Source organism: Pelodiscus sinensis, chromosome 2, assembly GCF_052426305.1.
Source record: "Pelodiscus sinensis isolate ZL-2025 chromosome 2, ASM5242630v1, whole genome shotgun sequence".
Classification (NCBI taxonomy): Eukaryota; Metazoa; Chordata; order Testudines; family Trionychidae; genus Pelodiscus; species Pelodiscus sinensis.
Genome location: NC_143053.1, coordinates 218556667 through 218575144, shown reverse-complemented (window position 1 = coordinate 218575144; position 18478 = coordinate 218556667). Strand labels below are relative to the sequence as shown.

General features: G+C 38.8%; 1 protein-coding gene across 1 annotated transcript in view; it reads left to right on the top strand.

Annotated features, from left to right (window-relative positions):
* ZNF804B (zinc finger protein 804B) overlaps window positions 1-18478 on the top strand; it is a 399053-nt gene that overhangs the window by 335227 nt on the left and 45348 nt on the right. Inside the window, exon 2 of the mRNA XM_075922410.2 lies at window positions 15366-15509. Coding sequence (XP_075778525.2) covers window positions 15366-15509 — 144 coding nt within the window. The remainder of the gene's footprint in view (window positions 1-15365; window positions 15510-18478) is intronic.

Here is an 18478-nt window from a genome sequence, read left to right as displayed (position 1 = left end):
CACCATTTTTAAATCCCCTTAGTTCGAACTGACTGCCTGCAGCTATACCCGGCAGTCAGAAGTTAATCCGAACTAAATCCTTAGTTCGGATTAACTGTTACACCTCATTGCAGAAGGAGTAACAGTTAATCCAAACTAAGGACTTAGTTCAGATTAACTTCTGACTGCTGCGTGTAGCCGTGGGCAATCAGTTCAAACTAAGGGGATTTAAAAATGGTGCCCACCCGGGAACATGCAAATGAAACTCGGGATATTTAAATCCAGGGCTTCATTTGCAAGTTTGAATGCCTACATTAGCCACCTTAGTTCGAACCCTAGGGGGCTAGTGTAGACATACCCTAATATATTTATAGAATGTTTTCTTGATATCGTGTTTATCTCTAATTTGAGCTCAATTTGTGAATTGGCCAGTCTAATTTTGCCCTACATAATTGTGTTGGTATTCATCTTTTGCAATGTGACCTAGTTCCACTTTTTGTAGGACTCCTATTAGATTTTTAGATCATTCATTTTGCAAGTGATAGAAATTGGAGCAATGATAATGAAGAGGCCAAATCACTGACACAGAGCAATTTGAATCACTTGGTAAGCAGGGTAGTAGCAAACAATATGTGGTTTAAAATGGCCAAGTATAGATATATACTTCAAGGAACAAAATTATAGACTACATTTATAGAATGGGAGACTATATCTTGGGACGCAGTGACTCTGAGAAAGTTTAGGAGTCATGGTGGAATATATCAGGAATACAATTTCCTAGTATGATTCTGTAGCCAAAAAGGCTATTGCAATCCTTGGATGCATAAACAGGGAATCTTGAGTGGGGGCAGACACAGGGGCATGCACTTGGGTGGGGCTAGCAGGGGCATCCCCCATCAATGAAGGATAAGGGGAAACGAGCATGATCTATAAAATATTAGATATAAATATTAGGGAAAGTATTAGATAAAGGCTTTCAATCTAGGAGAGAAAGGCATAAGATCCAATGGCTGAAAGTTGAAGCAAGACTGATTCAAAGAGGTATAAATGGTTCATAGTGAGGGTAATCAAGCACTGTAATATTTAATCAATCTTCATGGTGGATTCTCCATCATTAACAATTTTTAAATCGAGTGAATTGTTTGCTAAAATCTATGTGCTGGATACAGGGCCGGATTAAGACCTTCAGAGGCACTAAGCACTGAAAAGATTATGGTGCCCGCCCCCCTGCCCATATGTAATTCAAAATAAAAACAAAACTATACCGTAAAATCTCTCTTTTTTTTTTTTTTTTTTTTGGTGCCCCTTAGTCTGCTAAGCACGAGCTTAGTCTGCCTATTGGGTAATCCAGCCCTGGCTGGATGTATTTACAAAGATAGAAATCTAAGAACTTCTTCAGGGAAATTCTATGTCCTAATGTCTGTGCTACACAGGAGGTCAGACTAGCTGATCACAGTGGTCACTTGGAATCTCTTGGGCTATGCCTTTTTGTCATATGGAACAATTTTATTCAATACAAGGGGAGGCTATTGAGAAATAAGAGCTAAATATAATGGACCATATTCAGGGATGATCTACACATTAGTTTAAATCAGTTTATAAAAACAGGCATGAGCAGTAAAGTGTGCAATCTGCATATCCAGTTCGGTTGCTGTGCAAAATCAAGACAACTTATGTGGTGAGGGAGTACAAAATAGGAAAAACAACTCACAGCAAAGTGCATTATAAGTCAGTTCTCCTCCAGAAAGACATTTATTTGCTATTCATCATTTGAAAAAGCTTTTCCTTCTGCACGACATCATCAACTACTTCCCTGTTACGCTTGTTTTGCCCATCTTTGGAATACCAAATCAGCACAAGTTACATTACTGCATTTTCCAGATTATGCACATTTTTATCCAGCATATCCCTGATATGTTATGTACACCACCATTTACTTCATAACTGAACATGACCCCAACATTTCCCTGAGAACTCAACTTATTTACACCAACTCTGAATTCAAACATGCAAATAGGTAAGTGATATTATTAGTTATTAGGGAATATTCTTACTAGCCAAGATTCTGCTTTAATTTACAGTGGTGTAAATCAGGAGTAATTCAGATGAAACCAATGACATTATGCCATTGTACAACTAGTGTAAGAGAGATTATCATCAGGGATTTGTTGGGGTTTTTAAATTCATTACTCAAGTATTAGCAGTTTATTTGAGGTTTTTAACAATTGAAAAGAAATACCCACTCATTAATTGAATGTTCTACTTAATTAATTTACCAGTTAGAAAACTTACATGCTTACATTCATTAAGGGAATGTGCTATCAAATGTGTTACCTAAGAAGGTTGTACAGTGATCCATAACACCTATGCTTATTGGAGACTATAAGTAGTAGGAAATTCTGATTTAAAATCAAATCTAGAAAGCACGTCTGCTGACTGCCATGGTTTACATTTAATAAAAAAAGTATTTAACATTCAAGAATGAATCATATTTTATTTTAAAAATAAATGAAAAACACAGTAAAGAACTTGCTAGATTTAAAATCAATTGATAGTTAAGAACAATGAAAGCCTCTGCAGAAACTTTCTATATAAAGTTGCAAAGTGTAATTCTTGTAATGTTGGACTTGAGATTTCCAAATACGTTTATAAGAACTGATGGTAGAGCCAGAACACATTTTTAAAGAGAGAGTGGCAAGAGCAGATCATCTTTCTGAGATCAAGAACCTACATTGCTGTTAATTTCCAGTTCTTTTGGAAAAAAAATGGGGGACAGAATGAGTTTGCAGGACTAATTGTTGTCCCAGGAGGCCTCATGAAACAGTATCAAACTGTAATCAGCTACTTGAATCATTTCACAAAGCTTCAGATCTTTATGACCTCACTGGAAGTGCTTGTTACTGTCTAGATAATGTATTCCCAACCAAGTATTCATAACAGAATTAGCTGTGCCACATTTAATAATTTATTAATCTGAGGGCAAATAAGGATGGAATATGTGTTACCGGGTCAACAAAATATTTATTTAGGATCTTTGTGCTCCAGACCTTGTAGATAATTAAATTATAAGTTATGATTCACAGTCATAATCCTAACACCAACAACTGTGCACCAATGAATTCAAGAGCACAGCCAAAGTGTGCCTTTATTTTGATAACATATACTTGTATTACTTAAAATATAGCAGAAGAGAAAAGGAAATTGGATTAAAAACATTTCTGCCTCTCTCAAAATATTTCCTTTAAACTTGCCTCTTCAAGCAACCATCATTCTTTCTTCTTATTAATATTTTTCACAACTCTTTCTTCACCTGAGTTGTTGACCTGTGCACTTTTTGTTTATTTATTTACTTTCTTGTAATTTTGAAACTCCCATTGACTTTAGCTGTACTATTGTCTTATTTCTGGAGGGACATGTTTGCCTTCCTGTCACAGGTTGTGGATGCCAGAATGGAGGCAGGCAACTTGGCCCAGATGGTCAGCTGAGGAGCTTTTGGTGGTATCTTGGCTCGTCAGGGCCCTTGAGGGGAAGGTCAGCCCAGAAGACCAAGGTCTAGCTTTGTCCCTATCTGAGGAGGCTTGCTTACGATGCCCCATGAGGAATAATTTTAGGCTGCCTTCCTTAGCTTTCTGAGTTTTGCTTAGCGAAGGAACAATGTATAGAACTTCATTCTGGAATATATCCCTTTATAGAAAATAGGCATAGGAGTTACCTTTAATGCTCATTATATTGTGGTACTGAAGCTTCACTTTAGAGGCTGGTTTTGAACCCTTCTAGTGATCTTGCTAGAATCCCCATTCACGGAGAGAGTTTCTTGAAACTAAAAGCTAACTAAAATGTTGGTTTTGGTTGCCAGTGGGATAAAATTACTAACACCACTAACTACCAGTAAACCTAGCATAGTGTACAGAGATGTCTGGTGAACACTGCAAAGGTTTTGTCTTGCTGCCAGGTGTAGTAGGAAGGACTTAAAGGCTGACTGTGTCCACTCTGTTCTTGCGAGAGGACCATGAAACTATGTTGGATGCAGAACCAGACCTAGCAGACACCACTGGCAAGTGGGGAGCATGTGCACCAAGAGTACAATCTGTGTGGCCAATCACTCTAAGAAGAAGCACTAATAACCTATGATAGAGTGCAACATAGCAGTTGGAACGCTCCCTAACAACTCAAAGCTTCTTATATGATTCTGCTGTCCATTTCATTGAAAATCCCACCCTCCTTTCTTCACACTGGATATGAAGGCAGCATCTGGAAACAATAAAAAAAATCGAATTCTAATCTAATATTGGAGTAGATTATTAAGTAAGGTAAGGAAGATGAAATGTAGCACATCTTTAAAAAGTTCTCTCTTAGATCCATCTATTGAGGCTGTGAATCTCCGTTATCACCCTCTCTCTAAATCTTCCTCTTATAGGAAAGTTACTGAGGAGGAGATAATAAAGAAAACTCAGACAATAGATGGAAAGTTCTCAGATTTACTTGATCACGGTCAACTACACTTTAGGCAAGCATGTTACTGAAAGACTGAATTGGTTGTTTTGATCAATGATCTTCTCCAGGCAGTGCATAAAGATTAAATGTCCATAATGATTCTCTCAAATTCATCAGTGTTATTGTTACTTTTGGCTACAAGGTTTTCTTGATGCCTGCACATCTTATCGGGGATAAGCAGAGTTGGTCTTTTCTTTTTCTTCAAGAGGATAGTATTTGGTAATTGTTCCTCTGCCTAAAGGCTCTTGAACAGAGAGTGTCATGAACCTCTATTGTGTCACCACCAGACTGGTGCAGTTAATCAGCAATTCCAGTGCTGAAATAAGATTTCAACTCAGATTCAAGTTAATTAACTGAGGTATTGGTGATGTCAGCTGGTGATATTTGGTTTCTAAGGGTCAGGATGGATGCTTTTCTTTCCATAATATTTTAAATGATATTGCAGCTTTGATCAGAACTCCAGTGATTCTTATGCTTTAATTTTGAAAAGGAATATCTGAGAATTGTATCCACCTAAAGAACTGCAGAAATGAGTACTTCACTCATTTACTTTGCCAAATCCATTCTAGGTATCCATGACTAGAAATGAGAAATGGGCCTGAGCTTAACTCATTTTTTAAATGGGCAATTCCCAAACTTTAGAGAAGTGTAGATTTTAGTCATTGCTTGCATCCACTTTTGCAGAAAGTTCTATAAGTAACAGTGTAAAGGTAATACACAAAGTTTTACTGGGTTTTCATAAACAAATTCATCAGATTTAGTACAACAGCCAGACCAGTCAGTCTTAGAAAGGAAAAGTGCAAGAAAAGATGAACTGTATAGATATAATTAGATAAGATGATAATTTGTTATACAAAATGCTAAGACTAAAGGTAAGTGTTCAAAGTTGAGTGAATATATTAGGCATATTATGCAAAAATAAAATGGATCAAACTGGCTTTATTAATAGTTGGTTAGTCTTTTATCACAAATATACAAGTTCTCCACCATGGCTCTGAGCAATGAAATCCCACAGACCTTAGATATAGTGCAGTGTCAATTATGGCATTGAATTGGCCAATTTGAATTGACTGTAATATTACCATATATGCAATGTCTGAATCAAACTATTTTAAAGCGAAGAGAATATAAATGTTTTAAGTTATTGATATTTAAGGACTGTAAAAAGCTATTTGATATGATTAGCCTACATTTTATGAGGAAGGCACTTAAAAAAGGGTTGTGTGTTAACTATTGCTCAGAGCATAATGACTGCTGCATTTCCCTGCACAGTTACTTCACAGCCAGTATCTAGCTCATTATCATAAAATACCCTTGCACTAACTTGAATATGAAAGACACTACATATAAGGGAAAATTCATTATATTCTAGGTGTTGGGTCAAAATGTTTGGGGTCCTTAATGTTATGTCAAGTAGGTTTTGAGTTATCAGACAAAGAGATACAATATCACTTAGGCTATTAAATGCTATGCTGGAATGTGTATTGTACTTTGTACTGTAATAATTACGGTTGGAAGAACCAGAATTCTGAGAGATAAATGGAGGACTGACTCTCTTCAGATTAATTGATAATGTTGCACTTGTCAAAGAAAAAGTAAAAAAAAAATTAAAAAAAGATTGCTGTCACTGAAGTGGAGGGGAGAGAGGATTAAATGGGGGAAGACACTGAAGCAATGGACTTTGCATGGAAAACTGTGTTGCTCTGCATTTGAGGGTTATGTGCATTCAGCTGCCATGAATTAATACCACAATTTAAGGGTCAAATTTAGCAAGCTGGGCTTGTGGAGGCAAGTGCTAATCAGAATAGGAGGAGTAGAGGAAAAGACTCAACAATGTAACAATTTGAGACTGAAAGAAAGTAAGTGGATGGAAACCTTGAGTTTTGGGTACCTTTGGTATTATTTGGCTTATTATGACTAAGATTGTTAAGAATGCTTGTTGAGAAGTTTATTAAAGTTAGGAGATGTGACCCAGGAGGGGTCACTGTGATCTGTGTGTTTTGTAAGTTAGCTATAAAAGACTAGATAATAGAGTGTACTTTGGAATATCCTCTGAAGCTATCCTGAGAGACCCTTTGCCTTCCACCTTACTCCCCAGCAGGGAAGCGACCGACCATTGTAGACCTACTGTTAATTACTCATTACCATTTCAGATTTTAGGTAATTATTTGGGATGTTCTAAACCAGTGATGGGCTACCTGTCGCCCGTAGGCAGCATGCGGTCCATGGGAGTTCTATGTGTGGCCCACAAGGCATTTTGTTTACTGTTGCCCACATGGTATCCAAATTCCACTGATTTCTGTCCATGTTGGGGGATTTTTTCCTATCAGTATTATTAAAATGATATGCACATAAAGCAAGGGCATGTGAAATGAGGTGCATGCTGATTGCATGCAACACTGACTGTAAGAGTCATGTGCTTCTTCTGCATTCAACCAAAGTGCTGCTATGGTTCAGTCTGCACACTTTGCAAATTCTAGGTACACAAGGTAGAGTTAGCAAAACTCCCCTATCCTGAGAGACCATCGTGGTTACTACAAACTTGTAGCTCACTGAGATGAAGGAGGGCTACTCATGTGGCCCACTCATTAGCCTAGGTTGCCCATTACTGTTCCAAACCTACAGCTTATGTCTGTGTGTGCTTAAATCTAATAAATTTCCTGACACTTCCTGTATTGAAACAGTTAAGTTACCACTGCTTTGGGTTCTGAAAATCCTGAGTAACAACTGATGATAACGTCATGATCAACAGTGTGCACAAAAGTGAATGATGTTGCTAATGTTTGCAGTCTCTCTTTTTTTTGGTGAGGGAGGGAGGGTTGTAGTTTGTACTTTTTGTGTAGCAGACAGGAGCTCACTCCTGCATATCTCTGCATACGTAAGTTACCCTGGCTTGAGGTAGTAGTCTTATTGGCCCATTTTAGTCACAAAGTTGCAGATCTGAAATAATTAACTGAAACCAAAACAGGTTGTCCCAATTGACACCATAGTGAGGACAAAGTTCTTGCTTTTTTCTAGCAACATCTCCTTAGAGGGCTGGAAGCTCCACAAGGTCCTGTGGCATTTACTAACTTTAGAGTGCTAGATTTTGTAAATTTTTAAACATAGTTCTTTGCCACATAAATAAAATAATTATCATTAATAATAGTATTTATTTCAATACAGTTAGACCAAGATTTACTTTGGCCCCTGAAATTTTATCCTAACTTTGACAACATGAATCAAACTTTGGTTCTGTGTTTCTGATTATAAAATTGCAGTCGTACCTGCCTCCCTTGTCTGAGTATTATGAAGTGGATATAGTTAAAGTACAGAAGAACTTTGGCTAGGAGGAGTTGAATTAAACATTGCTTTCTATCCTTGTTCTTGTGAAAGATTTTCACATTCAGACTACGTAATATAAATTCACAGTACAGATCAGACAAAAGCCTTTTTCACTGTCAAATGAGCAAGCTTGGAGAAATGACCTGAGCAGAAGCTACAATACCAAAGTGATACTCCAAGGAAGACAGATGAGGTGAAACCAAATGAAAATTAGAGTAAGGGGAGGGAATCAGAGATTCCGTGAATTGTACACTTAATCTCCAAGAGCATTTGGTCAGTTTCAAAAAAGCAATAGGTGCAGATATTTTCTCTACAATGGACTCCTACGTCCAGAAGTCCTTACTTAAGTTCTTATTCAAGTAAAACTTTCACCAAAGTCAATGGAAGTTTTGCCTGAATAAGAATTGAGTTAGGACTTCAAGATTTAGGGTAACATTTTCAAAAGTGCCGAAAGAGATGTAGGCCTAGATGTTTAAAGGCATTTACTCACCTAGTTGCTAGAGGCACCTAGTTCCTATGTATACCTTTTCCACCATTGGAAGTCAGTTCCCTTAATACCTTTGAAGTTCTGGGCTTAGTCCCATTTTCAGCTGAGATTTAGGAATATAGGAATCTAAATGCTTTTGACTTTCTGGCACTTTTGAACATGGGAATTAAGGCACTTAGGTGTTTTTGAAAATGTTACTTTTGTTCCATAATAAATAGTTCTGGTGATAGCTGATTGATAATTCTGTTTATAAAGTTGTGTAGCGGGTTCACTCACTTTCCGCATGGCTACTTCCCTCAGGGTGGCTTGTGGGGAAGTAACCAGCTTCTCCGACGCCAACGTGAGGAGTTACTCTTCAGGGCACTGCCCTCAGGCAGTGACCACTCCGGTCTTAGTCCATGCCCCCTTCTGGGGGGAGTCATTGTTCTTCCTCCACTCCTCCTCTGGGGTCTTCCCTACTCCCTAGGACCCCCAGTTCTTCTCCCACTCTGCCTGCCCGGTTGCCTCCTGCAACCCTGCCTTGCGGACTTATGGCCTGGGGCTTCCCTGGCTCAAACTCCCCCAGCCTACTGCAGCTGCCTCCTTGCAGCCCCTAGGGCCTCAGGCCAGATAGCCTGGGTTTGCTAGGCTGAAGCCCCTTTCATTGCAGGCAGGCAGGCAGGTCTCTCTCCTCCTCCAAGGAGCTGCTCTTATAGTCTCCAGCTGGGCCCTCTTTATTTGCCTCAGCTGAGCTCCCAACTCCCCGTCTCAGCCCCTTAAAGGGCCAGTGCAGGGTAACGCCCTGCCACAGCTGACACATTCAACAGAGTGTAACGTTCCTTTGGTGCAGTAAATTTACTGATGCCACTAAAATTTCCTTGTCTACTTTGAGATCCCACAACAAATGTACCATGAGGCAATCAGACTTACTGAGGACTCTACTGGATGAATAGAGCAGCCCAGGTAATATTTTTCTGCAAATAGAGAAATTCTTTAGAAAGTAGATATATTAGCAATGGCTTTCCACTTAAGTGTTAAAAGAAGAGCTCTGTAATAGTTCTGAACTCAAGATTCCAGCAGGTTTCTAACCGGAAAGACATGCAAGACTTGCTAAAAGCATTGCACTTTTCTGATGTCAGCATTCTAGTGGTAAATGGCAGTGGATGGAAATAAGCAATTAAGGATTCTGTGGGAATACTCTAAGTGCAGAAAGATGGAAAGGGGCACTTGTTTGGAGAGGTTTGAGAGCCGCCTTCTCAAAGTTTGCTGAGACTGGCAGTGCTTGCTCTTGCTGAAGAGGAAAAGAAAAACCTTTTTCTGTGAGATAACGTCATGCTTTTTTAGCAGGGGACACATGATGGAGTAAAACATACATGGAATTTTCAAAGTGGATTGCTGAGCATATGTAGAAGAATGAGCAAATACAAACAGGTCAGGTTGTGATTATGGCTTGTAAATGGACATGCAACCTATTTCCAGATGCCCAGGATATAGGAATCCTCCACTGCAGCCTAAGGACAGGGTGACTTAGATATAAGCAAGTCGTTGGTTAGGGAGATACGAGTCAGGAGGCACAAGGAAAGATGATCTCCCATCAGCATTGCAAATGGCTACTACGCCTTTTAATATTTAAAGGACCAGCAAGTGAAACTCTCTGATGAATACATGTCTTGCTTATTTGCCTCATCTCCACCACTAAGCCTCCCCAGCAATTCTTATTAAAATAATCAAAATCCTATTTACCATATTATGATGAATTATAATCAAGAACTCACAAAACATACATTAAGACACTGATACATCCACGCTAGTAATTTCCTCTGTGTTCCAATAGTCTACTTGCAGCATTTGCCCAGTTCTAGAGCTTGTTATTGATGAAAAATATGAGTATTACTTCATGGTTTCTTCCACTTGTGCCCAGCTGATGATCTGCCTGGACCCTGTTCCAATACACTTTGGAATAGCTATACAAAATGTGGAAAGGACACAATCCAACCTGCATCTGTCCTGGGAATAGGTGAAGGCATGAGCATTGGAGAGTGGATGATACACAGAAGTATATTATTCACACACGGAATGCAAAGGAGGCACTTGGGGAAATAACATGATCAGTTTATGGGGGCAGGGAGGATCCTCTGGTCATTGAACTTTTCCTCTATGGGGGCGGGGCACAAGAAGCATTGGCTGAAGCAGTTTCTGTGGTGCATCTGCAATGCTGCTCAGACACTTTTAGTATGAGACTCTTCCTCCTAGTACCCTTATGCACCTGCTCAGCGTGCCGCCCAGCTACCCATACTGGTCAGTAGGTGGAGGATTTGTTCCTGTATGAAATATTGGAACAACTCCATGAAGATAAACAGGTAACTCAATGGCTCCCATAGTACCCGTGTCTCAGATCTGGTACGTATATCTACATTTAAACCAGCAAACTGTATCTGCTCTTCTAAGGAGACACAGGTGTTCATATCCCTCAAGAAGAAGCAGTCCACTTGTTTAGCTCTGCATTTCAGCCGAATGCCTGACTGCAAATAGAAATGCTAATCTGAAACTATCATGCCTGCTAGTTTTACATTTAAGTTCAGAAATGTTTAGACAAAAAAGGCCTCGCTCTTTCATATTTTTTCTGTTTTCAGTTTGCCATTAACTTGTATTTATCCCACCCAGAATATATTTACAGTAATGCCCAGATTGATAGAAAAAACTGCCTTACCAAGTTTCACTGTATAAACTGACCTGCTCATTACCTTAGTCCACTGGAACAGACCACAGATATTTGTGATCCTAAACAATCTGTAGAATTGCCTAGGTCAGCATATTTTAATGGCCGTGCAAGTCTATTAAATATCTCTTACAAACTCTGCATTTAATAAATGATTTCTAATTGACTAGGTGTCACCAGCAACATTCTGGAAAACTCAGTTACACAGTATTTTTCATTGATTTTCCTCATATTAGAAAATGAAATGTCAGATACCATTAATTGCATTTTTACAATAAGGAGCAACAGTAAAAGAAACTGCTAAATGAAAGGGCTTCCAGTATAATGCACAATGGATGTATTCACTGTAAATGAATACAATATATCAACATTTATTACAGTAATATGCATCTGTGGGCTAAATTGATGTGAATGTAATTACTATCTTTACAAATGGATCAGCTCTGCAAGTTTCTACCAAGAAAATCATTCGCTCGTATTTTACACATTCCCATAGCCTTCTACAGCATATTATCTGCCTTTCACCAATACAGTATATAATTAACTCTTTAGTTCTAGGAGTTCCTACCCATAATAATTGCATTGAGAGTGACTTCCAGTACTTGCTTTTAGCTGCAGACTGTCCATGTGTCAAGCATCACTCATTTACCTGGTCCCACATTTGTGTTTTTTATTAAGCCTACATCTCATCAAAATGTACTCTGTGACCCAGAATGCAGTTTATTAGGTTGTGACACCTCTTTCCAGTAAATCGGATGATCCTCAGACGTATAGTGTAAAGGTTTTTCTTACTATTTTCTTGAGCTACTTAGGAAAGATCTAAGAAGGAATATTGCTTTTTATTATCAGAGAAAATGTCAGATATGATTCTGAATGCCTTCCTTTACAATGGTTGTTTTATTGTACCCACATATGAGCATTTTCTTTGCAGACCAGTGGAAATGGTATTAGTGGTCTGGAAGTGTAAATTCATTTGACTATGCACAATTTACTGTTGTGATGAAGTTTTAACTCTTTTGGGAGAAAGAAAATCTGTGACCTTTATAAAGTACGTTATGTAGCATTCAATTTCCTTGCATCTGATCGATAAGGAAGCAGGAAATTGTATCTTTTTCCATGGCAGACAAGCATAATTAAGCAATAAGGCAACGGAGGTAGTTGTGATTATCTTTGGATGCACCTGGAAGCTGCCTTGTTGCTTTTTTATAAACATCTTTATAGAAAGGGAATTGTGTATTAATATCTGCTGGGCCAGATAAAGTTGACAGTTTAGAACACTCATGAACAGCAGTATCAGTTGTGTTTCAGAGAGAATAATGTAGCCCCCTCTAACAATTATGCTGTTTTTTCTATGCATACCGTGATGAAGCTGTAAACATTTAATTGACAGTTCATAGCCAGAAAAAAAAAAACCCAATTATACTCTGGCTGGTTGCCAGTGAGTCAGAAACTTGCATTTTTTTTACAAATTTACAATAAGAATATGTTGTCCTTAATAGTTGACTTCCATGGAAAACATCTCTCCATAATTAGTGCTATTGCATGCACATGCTAATTTATGCATTTTAATTATACCAACGGACCAGTGAATAATTAATGATAGAAAAACAGTAGGTCTGAAATATAAAGCTAAAAAGTGTCACTTAAATGTTTTTAATGGTCTTTGTAGATTTCACATAACTAATGAAACAGTTTAACTATATGAGTGCCGGATTATTTTTTTATAATAGTTTTATAGTATCCATATAGCATCTCAGGTGGGAATGCTAACCTTTCAGAGTGAGATTCTCCACTAAGCACCCCCACCTTCAAACTTACTGAGAGGCTAAGTCTTGCACAAAAACTCAGTGGCTACGTCTACATTAGCATCCCTTTCTGGAAAAGGGATGCTAATGAGACGAGTCGGAATTGAAAATCCACGGGGGATTTAAATATCCCCTGCGGTAATTGCATTTACATGGCTGCCGCTTTTTTCCGGCTTGGGGATAAGCCGGAGAAAAGCGCCAGTCCAGACGCGATTCTCCAGAAAATAAGCCCTTTTCCGGAGGATATCTTATTCCTACTCATCGCTTTTTCAGTGTGCTTTTGCAGTGTGAACATTTTCTTGCACAAGAAGTTTTTGTGGAAGATCTCTTCTGCAAAAAGTTTCTTGCACAGGAAACCTGTAGTGTCGACATAGCCATAGTCATGGAGCATGCCACTTGACCCCTATCCTGCTGAAATATAAACACTCCAGTAGGAGAATAACAGAAAGCTAAATGGTGGCCTCCAAACTATTAGATGAGAATGACTCAGGGATCTATTCAGGCCAGATGAAGAGCAGACCAACTCAGGGAAGAAATTTCTCCAGGGGCTATTGTAGAACACTTAGGGTACGTGTAGACTACAGGATTTTGTCGACAGAAGTTTTGTCGACAGATACTGTCGACAAAACTTCTGTCGACATAGAGCGTCTAGACTACATTCAGTTCTGTCGACAAAGCAAGCTGCTTTGTCGACAAAACCCTGGAGTCTAGACACAATCCTACATGCAATTACACCTTCTGTCGACAGAACTCTGTCGACAAAAGGTGTTATGCCTCGTAAAATGAGGTTTACCAGCATCGACAAAACTGCTGAGTTCTGTCGACGTTATGTCGACAGAACTCAGCGGTAGTGTAGGCGCAGGTATAGTTTTGTCGACAAAAGTCCACTTTTGTCGACAAAAATCTGTAGTCTAGACATACCCTTTGTATCATCACACCTAACTTCTAGGCTCCCAGAAAATCCCTAGGCATCATAGACCTTTTGTGAATCTAACTCTCAGAAGCCAAGTCCATGTTACTATGAAAAAATGCACACACAGGTCTCAAAGCTTGCAAGTCTGACCTACATGCAGTAAAGCTTTGGCTCTTCTGTCATGTAGGTTTCAAAATTTACATTCCAGATGAGAGCACTTGTGACAGCCTTGTTATAAAAAGTGATGTGCCACATTCCAATCCACAAATGGGTAGATTAATTGTAGTAAGTGCTTAATTAACTGACTCACATGGCAATGTATTATGTGTGCATGAATAGCACCATATCATTCATTGTGAATATGGCAATGGATATTTTGACAATTTTTGTAAAAATTATTGTTTCCTGGTTGGAGGTGGGGCTTTTTAGAGCTCCAAAATAAAATAGTATAGAAAATGTAAAAATATATGTATATAAAATACTTAAAAAATGACCAAACCTGGGAGCTGCAGCTACTTTAGAAATCAGGGTGTTTCTTTTCATTCCTAAATATGGCTTTAGGAGACTAACCCTAGGCCTCTATTTCTGAGGACCAAGGCCCATCTCTCTAGATATAGGACATAGATGAAAAATAATGGATAACAATCTCTGCTTCCTAGAGCTTCCTCCCAGCACAGCAGGGAACCATCAGAGAACCAGTGATGGCTGGTTGATTCTCAGGGTAGATCTATGCTGTCTGGAAATCTGATCATTGAAGCCCTGCGCAGATACAAAATTTGCATCTGCATTTGTATCTGCAAAAAAAGAACTGTGGATATCTGCACTGACATCTGTGAATGCAGATACCTGTAGATATAAAGCAGATATCCACAGATTTGTAGGATTCTACTAAATCATAAAGCAGAGCAGTCAAGGGGCTGTTCATTTAAAATAATAAGCTGGGGTTCCTATGGGACTGACTGACAGCTAAGTTTAGTCAGAGTGCAGTGTACTCAGGCCACATAGCAAGCTCATTCATGCTGAAGCTGAGCATAGGGAGAAGTGGTGCAGAATCTGCTCAAGAGGACAATTCACCTATCCCAGGAGAACTCTCTACTGATCATATCCAGCTGTTTTCTGGCCCTTCTGTGGTGTGAAGAGGGCAAAACACAAATGAGAATCTGACTCTATATGCAACTGCATAGTACAAGTTTGCTTCCATTAAGTTATGAAAGAACAGACACCTGAATAGGCAAATTAAAGATACTGGAACAAACAGGTTAATCATCCTGTGTGTAGCTACCCATTCATTTGTGAACTTTTAACTATTCATCTTAACAATAAGGAGATTAAGGACCCACTCATTGTTATGTTGCTTTTTTCATGTCCTATATTATTGATATAATATTTAAGTCAGGCTGAAAGAGGAAATGCAGACTTCAGAGAGTAAATGTTTCCTGAATCTGTCTGAGAAAAAAATATGTCCAGTAAAGTCTGATGTCACTAATTTTAGACCAAAATGTATTTTTACATCCATTAGAATTTCTGTGAATCGTCAGTTCAGTCTGTCAGGAACAGACCTAATATTTTAAATGCTCCATGTTGCATAACAAAATGTGGCTAATTAAGTATGGTCAGGAACCTGCAATACTTTTGGTGACAAAATGCTACCGTTTCCCTTTGTAGGGTTATGCTGAGAAGGGGAAGGCCACAGCAAAAGGTCTGGAGGATGTGAAGGCTAACTTCTACTGTGAATTATGTGACAAGCAGTATCACAAACACCAGGAATTTGACAACCACATCAATTCCTATGACCATGCCCACAAGCAGGTAAACGGGGAAAGTCGTGCATGTGATTGATAGCTCCTCATAAAGGAAGCATATGGCACAGAGTGACTGGATTCATTAGCTAGCATAGTTAGGAATATTGTTCTTATTAATTATTCAATATGTCTGAGACCCATTCACACTGATTTGGATCATTAAAAATGGTGGGAATCTTTCCATTAACTTCACTGAATTTTTCATCAGACCCATGGAAAACAAGTCTCCTATGTTAATTTTTTGATTCAGTATCTAATGGATGAGGTTCTACGATGAGAATAGATTAAGACTCAGCACCTGAAAGGACTCAAGGATTCCTGGCTTTGCTGGTTGATACTTTTAAAGAGGTGTAAATTAGCCCATATTAAAAACTAGCTAGACTGGAATGATCAGATGCAAATCAGAGCTAATTTTTAAATTGATATTTTCATTACAATCAGATGTGAAATATTTTTTAGTTTTGAGCATTTTCAGGGGCAAACCAATAGACCTGAAGGGCCACTGTCATCAGTGTGAGATAATGGGTCAGCGTGGGTAATGATCATGATATCTTGAAATGTGGGGTTACCAGCATAAAGGAGGAGAATGAAGAAGCACTTTCTCAAACATCCGGGCTATATTTACACTGCAGAGCTTTTCCAGGGTACTGGAGGTATCCCGGAAAAACTATGCCACATCCAAGAAACGTGTCCGCTTTTTCAGAACAGTTTCCAAAAAAGCGGACGTGTTCTTTCAACATCCCTGTATTCCTCATTGTATGAGGAAGAAGGGATGTTCCGAAAGAGCAGGGTTTTTCTGAAATTTGGCTCCTTGTAGATGGTCCAAATTTCAGAAAAGCCTCTTCTCCCAAAAAAGTGGAAAAAGATACACAAATTGCAGTTTGCAATTTGCATATCTTTTTCTGACTTATCTTTGCAGTTTAGACATAGCCAAGACTCTCTCCTTTAGAACCAGATGGTCAGTAATCATGCTGTTCACTTCATTCCTTCTCCAGTCCTTTTCCAGTGCCTAAAAGTAAAAACCCTACTCCCCCATAAAATTAGCTGGAGACCCAGAGTTAAGTCTCTGAGGATTTTCAGCAAGGATTGCACAGGGGCAACCTCCTAACATTCAAGTTCCAAAAGGAATTAAAGAAATGAATTGAATTAAACAACTTTACAACATTTCATGCTAACAATATACATAAACTAATTTTTACAGCACAACATGGCTATTTTATAATCCACAGACATTATTATAGTTACACATGAACATAAAGAAAAAATTAAAATCCCAACAGGTCAATTCCCATAGAAACACAATGAGAAGAAGCTGAGAGCTCTAAAAAGCTTAGGTTTAGTTCGCCTAAGCCTCTGATAGGGTGCATCTACACTACACTGATAGGTTGAAATAAGATGCCCAATTTGAGCTATGCAAATTGTGTATCTTATTTCAATATAATTTCAAAATAGCTTATTTCGATATTTGGAACTGTCTACACAGTGACAAATTTCTAAATAAGCACTATTCAAAAACATCCCATATCCCTCATAGAATCTATTTCAAAATAATGGGTGCATTAAAAGATGCAGAACAGCTATTTCAGGATACTTCTGGTATCACCAAATCTGTAGTCTGCTGTGTCTAAAACAACATCTTCCCTATACTTGCATGTAGGAGTTGTTAGCTGGAATCCATTCAGACTTTTCCTCTGAAATCACTGTTAGCCAATCAGCTAGCTAATTAAGCAATCTCTCTCTCTCTCTGTATATATATATATTTCTTATGTTACAAGAAAACACAAAGCTAAGGATAGCAAAATATTAACTTCTCTTTCCCCATTACAACACGTAAGGAAAAGTCAGTAAATCATACTAGTTCAGGCAACTTAATTAAAACAGTTTAGCTAAAATCAAAACAATATTCAAAGTATACAATTAAAATAGATGAAATTATTTTTCCTTCCAGTTTCCCCTTGTTGTAATTAACGCTGCCCATGCTTCCCTCCTAAGGCATTAACAATATAATTAACCTGCTGCAAAATGCTTTGGAGTTAGGGAAAACAACCTGCTTTCTGCTCCTGGCTCAGTTTCTCCAGCTCATCCAAGACACATAGCCTCCTACACTTTTGCCCTGCTTGCTTTCCCTCATAGGCTGTGTCTAGACTATACCTCTCCGTCGACAAAGAGATGTAGATTAGGCACGTTGAAATTGCTAATGAAGCAGGGATTTAAATATCCCGCGCTTCATTAGCATAAACATGGCTGCCGCTTTTTTTTTTTAAATGGAGCTTTTTTAAAAAAAAACCACAGCAGTCTAGACACGGATCTGTTGAAAAATAAACCCTTTTTCAAAAGATCCTGTATTCCTCAAAAAATGAGGCATACAGGATCTGTTGAAAAAGGGTTTATTTTTGACAGATCTGCATCTAAATTGCCATTTTTTCTGAAAAAGCTCCATTTAAAAAAAAAAAGCAGCTTCATTAGCAATTTCGACGTGCCTAATCTACATCTCTCTGTTGACAAAGAGGTGTAGTCTAGATGTATACATGGTGTTTGACCCCAGCAACCGACTGGAGCAGCAGCAGATTTAGGGCAGGGCGAGCGGGGCAGCTGCCCTGGGCCCCGTGCTTCCCAAGGCCCCGCGCATTTGCTGTGGCTCCACGGCACATGTGCCATGTCAAAGGGGAGGCCCCACGAAATTTCACTGCCTGGGGCCTCGCGGCGATGTGCTGGGCACTGCGGCACTCTCATCCGCCCCTGGACTGGAGAAGTCCTAAAAACACCCACACCCAATTCTGGAAGCTTCTGGATGTGGAGTGCTAAATCTGCCTAGCAACAATGCAACTCACAAGCCCGTTATTTTTAAATAATGTCAAAATAACAGACTTGCTGCGTGGACACTCACCTTGTTATTTCAAAATAACTCTGTAGTGTAGACATGCCCTGGTTAAAGTGATATCTCCCATTAGACACATCGGTTACACTGCACCAACA